This window comes from Triticum aestivum, chromosome 6D, assembly GCF_018294505.1.
Source record: "Triticum aestivum cultivar Chinese Spring chromosome 6D, IWGSC CS RefSeq v2.1, whole genome shotgun sequence".
Lineage (NCBI taxonomy): Eukaryota > Viridiplantae > Streptophyta > Magnoliopsida > Poales > Poaceae > Triticum > Triticum aestivum.
This window is the reverse complement of record NC_057811.1, coordinates 47889847-47896735: the sequence shown is the minus strand read 5'-3', so window position 1 is coordinate 47896735 and position 6889 is coordinate 47889847. Positions and strand designations below refer to the sequence as shown.

General features: G+C 45.5%; 1 protein-coding gene across 1 annotated transcript; it reads left to right on the top strand.

Annotated features, from left to right (window-relative positions):
- The first annotated feature begins 1353 nt into the window (after positions 1-1353).
- On the top strand, positions 1354-6502 carry LOC123141010 (uncharacterized). The gene is made up of 3 exons (XM_044560263.1): positions 1354-2583; positions 4709-4807; positions 6231-6502. Exons 1-2 carry the CDS (start codon positions 1434-1436, stop codon positions 4759-4761), a joined length of 1203 nt encoding a protein of 400 aa, XP_044416198.1. The 5' UTR covers positions 1354-1433; the 3' UTR covers positions 4762-4807; positions 6231-6502.
- Positions 6503-6889: the final 387 nt, after the last annotated feature.

Genomic DNA, 6889 nt, shown 5'->3' with positions numbered 1-6889 from the left:
TACCAAGTACTTTGTCAACTTAGTCAATATAAACGATTCTAGCTGCAGTGACCGTACGATGTCCATCCAACGGCCGTAGTGCTTCTTCAACCTCTGGTCTTCTTGCTCCAGCCGCCCAAAGCAGCACCGGTCGTGCCGCGTGCTCCTGCCTCCCGTGGCCGGCTGTGATGCCGCGGAGGCCTCACCGCCCCCTACTACTCACACCGCTGGCCAGGCCATCCCTCTACTCACCCACACACCCTGTTATTCTGCGGCGACGGCAGCCTCACACCGCAGCGAACCAGTGAACCCCCGTACTCCTCTACGCGTGGGCATCCAATGCCGCGTCTTCCCCGGCTCCGCGTCGTCCCCTTCCTAGGCCTCGCCGTCGTCCACCGCCCTGGTGCTCTCGGCGCGGCGTGATCAACGTGGTCAAGGAACGGTTTCCATCGGATGTGGAGTGTACGTGGAGAGGCTGACAGCTGGGTCCACAGCCACAACAAGAAAGTGCCTCCTTATTACGCGCAAAATAATTATTCCTTCACCTGACAGCGGGGACCCACCAGACGGGCCACCGTATTTCACGGGAAAACGTTTCCCCCTGACTGCTGGGACCCACCAGCTACATCTTCGCACGCAAGAAAGTGCGTCCGGGCAAAAAAAACGATTCGCCCCCCTGACTGCTGGGACCCACCAGTTACATCTTCGCAGGCGAGGAAGTGCCTGACAGTCGGGACCCACCTGGTCGAAGCGTACGTAGCGTTGTCATTCTGGTCGCGAACGTGTACGTACATACTGGTCGATGTAGAGGCACGCAGGTGTCGTAGTAGAGGCGCCCTTGTAGCATGTACACGTACGTACAGCGGTCAGTGTGCAAGAAAGAAAATACGGCCACATACGTACATACGGGCAGGGTCTCGAACGCCTACTCGCGCATACGTACGGCCAGGGCTCGTGTACATGGCTGGGTCGGAACGGAGAAACAGCGTCGTCATCGTGTTCATGGGGAGCCAACCGGCTGGGTCGAAACGGAATGCGTCGTCGTGTTCATCGGGAGGGCTTGGACGGAGCAGCCGATGGAAACGAGGCCTGGCATACCGCAGAACGGAGGAAACGGCCTTGGACGGAACAGCCGATGGAAACGAGGCCTGGCAAAAAAGGTAGACAAATCCACAGTCCAAGTTTTTTCTTTTTTAGTAGATTTTTTCCAGGGGATTCTTTTTTGAGTAAATGATAGGGTCCACAACACAGCGTGGGCTTTAAACGTCCATCCAGCCCAAGAGACCACAGCGTGGGCTCCCGATCGATATTTTCATCCCGCATCCTGCCGCGTCAGTTTCACTTTCAACACCCCCGCACCGCAGTCTACTGCTGGCACCCCACTTCAGTTTCAGTTTCAGTTTCAACACCACCGCACGCATCGCTCGATCCCGCATCGGCGACGAGAGGGCGAGATGCCGGCCAGCAGCCACCCGCCGTCGCCTGCGTCTCCGCTGGAGGACGACAACCTGGTACCCCAGATCCTCCTCCGCCTTCCTCCGGATCCCTCCTCGCTCCCGCGCGCATCCCTCGCTTGCACGCGCTGGCGCAACCACGTCGCCGACCCGGGATTCCGCCGCCGATTCCGCCTCCACCACTGCCGCAACCCTCCCCTTCACGGCTTCTTCGACGGTTGCGGAAGCCTGGACTTCCTGCCGACGCTGGACGCCCCCGATCGCGTCGCTCCCGAGCGCTTCTCCCTGAAGCTCGACGAGGGCGACGGCGTTTGCAGGCCGCTCGGATGCCGCCACGGACTGGTGCTCATCATCGTCCCGAAGCGTCTCCAGGTCCTGTTGTGGGAACCCTTCACCGGCGACCAGCACCGCCTCGATGTTCCCCCGGGGCTCACGACGAATGGTTGCGATGCGAGCCGGATCAACGGGGCGGTGCTTCGCGGTGCCGCCGGGGACGCCGAGCACTTCCAGGTGGTCTTGGTGGCGGCAGACGGCGGGGTAGAAAACCGACGAGCAGTGGCCTGCGTCTACTCGTCGGAGGCCGGCGCATGGGAAAGGTTCATCACAACACCCCTTCCAAACCATGGTCATGCGAGCAGCTTATTTCTGAGGTATCCCACCAGCGTTTACATGGATCATGCTGTGTTGGCTGGAGATTCCCTTTACTGGCAGCTCATTGGGAATTTTCAAGGAATTCTCCAGCTTGATTTGGAGAGGAAGAGGCTGGCTGTAATGCCGGTGCCGGTGCCAATCTATAGCAAGGGCAACTGCTTCAAGCTTACGCGGGCCGAGGGTGGTGGTGGTGGCATAGGATTCCTGTTCATGTCGAATTCGGACTACATTGCCCAGTTATGGAGGAGGAAGACCGATGCCGATGGTGTTGCTTCATGGGTGATTGGAAGGTCTATCGAACTCGACAAGTTACTTTCGCTCCGTTCAGGGATGGAGAACATACGGATCGTAGGGTTTGCAGAGGACAACAACGTGGTACTTATGGATATGCTAAGTGGCTTCTTCATGATCCAACTCGACTCACTGCAGTTCAAGAAGCTTGCCAGACCCAAGGCAGCGGTGTCCTGTTGTCATGCGTTTGAAAGCGTTTACGCTGCTGGTACGTCATATCTTGCTTCACACCATACATACGTGTATATAAGTATAAAAAGAAGAAAGTTAGTTTTCGATAATTTGTTGATGGAAATACTGTTCATAAACTTCTCTGTGTTAAGTTAGCAATTTGATGTAGTCTCGTAATAGTACTTCTTTCTTTTGGTGCTTGATGGCATCTTCAACATATTGCGATGATGTGCTTTACAGTTCTGATGCTTGCATATGGTGGCCTTCTATGTAATAATTATGACCTTGGATAGTATTCCCTCCGTATTTCAAATGAAGCGCGGGAAAACCCCCCGCCCGTTTTGTGGGAAAGAAGGGCGCATGAGGGTTATTAATGCTGTATGAACGAAACTAGCCCCACTTATACCATTCCCATTTTGAAAAGTCCCCTCCCGTACAAACCCGTCATCTTGACATTTCATTCTAATGCACAGCAACGCACATTTGGGTGAGCATTCGAGAAAAAAAAACAATGGAGACCTTTTCTTTTCTTTTTTTGCGAAGAAAAACAATGGATCGGATACCTACTTTTGCCTACTTGTCAGGTCAAGATATTTGCCTGCGACAGTTGCCGAATTGTTTTGTTCATAAACCAGTGAAAAATAGCAAGTTTACTAGTATTTAGGCTGAAGGAGAAACGACTCGGACTTTTTTGGTAGCTACAATTCCAATCGAGATTTTAGTTCTTCCTGCAGAAGAGGAGAAGTGCCATCGGTAGGAGAGTCTGAGCCTGTTTCGGGACACACACCTGACCTGATAACCTTTTTTTAGCTTGATGAGTCCTAGTTGGTTGCTGCAGGATCTAGGTGATCAATTGCTGGATCGCCTTTTTTTGTTCGATGAGTCTTAATTGGTTGTTGAAGGATTTAGATGATCAGTATTCATAGATCGTTGATTAGTTAAGTTATGACTAGCTTGTTTTTAGACGACGAGAGTCCAATAATTTAAGGATTTTAATTTCTTAAAGTCTTGGATGGAAATCAAGTTGGCAGGGTGTGCGGTACGCTATATCATGGCCTCATGGGATGGCTTTGGCCATGTAAGGAGTTGAATTTCGAATTCAGCAGAAAAGCAGAAAATGCCACAGTAGTTGGGTGGCACCAAATCCTTTTCTTCTTACTTTCCTGAGAGGTCAACAGTGAGTTGCTAGTGTCAAGATTGATCTAATCAATCTGGGTGTCACCTTCGGTTTCTTGCTTCTTGCTTGATCCAAAGTGTCTGCTGCCACTATAGTTCATCGTTGTTTCGTTGAGCACTACAAATGATTGGGCGCCAACACTTTTGCATTACCATGTCTCACTAGTTCGCGCCACATCATCAAAAACATTCTTATATTATGGGACGGAGGAAGTATAAGATAGCTGCAGTTTTTCCTTCAGATAAGGTAATATAACAGTTGGAAGTTGAATACAACTACACTAAAACTACCTTGTAGCAACTGAAATATCAAATAGGTAGCTCAATGTGGACATTGGAAGCTGAAAGGTAGTTCTCTTCCTTCCATTCAATATTAGTATCTCTGCTGATCTTGCTATTAATCACGAATCAGTAATACCAAAATTGTTTTACTAGACAATTGTTCCTTTTATCACTTTTAGGAGAATCCTATTGTGGGTGAGTAGCAGGTGCATTTGTACCAGGCAAAAGTAATAGGTTGAGTTTATTTCATTTTTCGGGCTAAATTTAATTGAAGATAATCTAAATCTGAATAGTCCCAATCACTTATGTTCCTAGGATTTATTAGTACGATCTTTTTTAGGCTAAGTTTTTTGAAGGTAATCCAAATCTTAATAGTCTTGATAACTTCTGTTGCTAGGATTTTGTTGACTTAAATGTGTTTATAGAATTTATTAGTTTGATTATATTTTTTTTTCCAAATATGGCATCGAATGATCTGAAAATTTACGGATACCCTTGTCTCTTCTAACCAGCTTATATTATTTTTGGAATGTTCATTAACTTTGAAAGTACATATGCTTTTATTTATGTATTCCTAATTTGTATCAAGATTGATTCCTTTTTTGAACAACAATTATTTATCTAAATATTTTGTTAATGCTTCCTCGTATCTACTTGGCTTTGCATTGGAATGTCATTGGTTTTTCTACTTATTATGCTTGCAGAAACAAGCATTGGTGGTAGACATGATGGAGCTGATCTTTTGCATAATACATAAGATGATTCTCCGGTCAGATATGCTATGTGATGTACCGGTTGAATAGGTAACCTTATCTTCTGCATGTATGTTGAACTATCTAAACTATTCTTATAAAACGAATCACTTTGATTCTTTACCATCATTTCTCAAGTACCAAATTGCAAGTGAGGACTCTTTTAAGATTTTCTCTACAACTCTTTGCTTAACTCTTCCCACCTGGCCACCTTCTATCATGCTTTGTCAGGCTAAATATTTAATCTTTTCTCCAAGCTCAGCTTTCTCATTCCTTCCTCATCAGCCCTTCATTCTCTTCCTGATGACTTTTAATTGTTGATCTTCCAAGTTTATGCTGGCACTGGGTGGGCTCTTCTCCCTCTGCCCCCTCTAGTAATTGGTGACTTAGGACCGCTCCTCATTTCCTATGTGTGCATATGATAGTGCCTTGTCAGAGATGAAAATGCTTTCATGCTAGGATATATTTCTGTCTTATTTTTACTCATTGCTGCATTGCCTTTGACTTCTGTTTTCCGTGGCCATGGGTCTATTGTGTCCTAGTGTGATCTGAATATACATAAGTGATTTATAACTGACAATACTTGTGCATCTGGTTTCAAATTTCCTTTTTTTAGCGGACTTATAGGTTTGCCATTTTACGTTGCTTCTTATTTGGATCATTATGATACCTAGTGAACTAACAACTGTCACTAGATTAAATAGTATTCTTCTATTTATCTTTTCACTGCGGTTATTGTAGATTTATGGATGATTGTTCTAGTTTTAGGCTTTTTGGTCAAACGTTTTCTCATCATGTCACTCGTTATCCGCCAAACTTGCATATGTATGTAACTGTCTATTAGCCACCAATATGATTTGGCTGGTCCAAACTATAGGTAGTATGCTTTGTGTGGAGTATAATTTTTTTTTCAGTTTTGGCCATTATTGATGTTTAATACTTCATACTATGAAACACATGAGCAAAATGGCATGACTAGATTCACCAAAAAAAACTTATTTTATCCTAATGCCAGTTTTTTTATATTACTGGCATATTATCACTAAAGTAGTGGTAAAAGTATTGCTTGATGATGCGGAGAGTAAAAAATAACAATCCTTTTGGACCGAAGGAAGTCTGAATAGTATGCATGATCTCAGTTATATGTACTCCGAGAATTTGATGAAAATCAATTTGTTAGTGACTAGGTAGTTGTACATTCCTAAAAAGTATGCCTTGGAGCTAGAACCTGCTATCCTACCCCATGAGCCTCTACACACAAGATGTATTGCCTTTTGTTGTTCTCTGTTTCAATTGTTGATTTTCTCTAATAACGGTGTGATGGTTTGACGCCGGAGCTTATGACACAATTTCCACAATTGTGAAGCCAATGTTTTCTAGTTGAATCATGGAAGAATTAGGACAACAATCCCAACAACTTCTGATGAATGAGTAGTACAAGGTTTTACTGATGATATTTTTTTTTGCTCCACAGGTATCTACAATTACATTCTGGTGTCTCGGATGCAAAAATGGGTTGTCAAGTGTAGTTTCTTCCATTTGTATGCTCGACGCCGAGATACCAACCCAGCATGAACACAGCTCTTTATTCTGAAGTGAACTTTCTTGCATATGATTATCTTCCATGTTGTATCAGCGGGGAGGGATTTGTATGTCGGATTTCATGTATGCGTGTGTTTGTTGAATTTCTACCTGGTTTCGAACTCAGTATTTGGAGCCTTAATTTGCTTAGTTGTGACTGATGAATGTTGAATCCCATCAGTGAGACCTGGGAGTTGGAAGATGCTCCGATATGTTGGAATTAATGCAACTGCTTTCTTTGCGATGATGTGTTTCTATCGAGATTGGTATGACTTGCTTGTTGCATTTCTACTGAGATTGATTATCTTTCGGCCTGCAGATTTTATACTGGGAGTAGGATTTAGCAAGCAGTGTGAGTCGCTGCCTGCTAATTCGTATCTAGCAAACAGTCTATAGGACATTAGCTCAAGTGCCCGTTGCGTTTCTTATTGCTCCAAGGTTATGTATTCATCTCTACTGAAATTAGCTACAACTTTAATGAAACTTACGTATTATCCGGAGCTCTGCTGTCTCCGCGCTGGAGGAGGCCACCGATGCCTACCTCATCGGCCT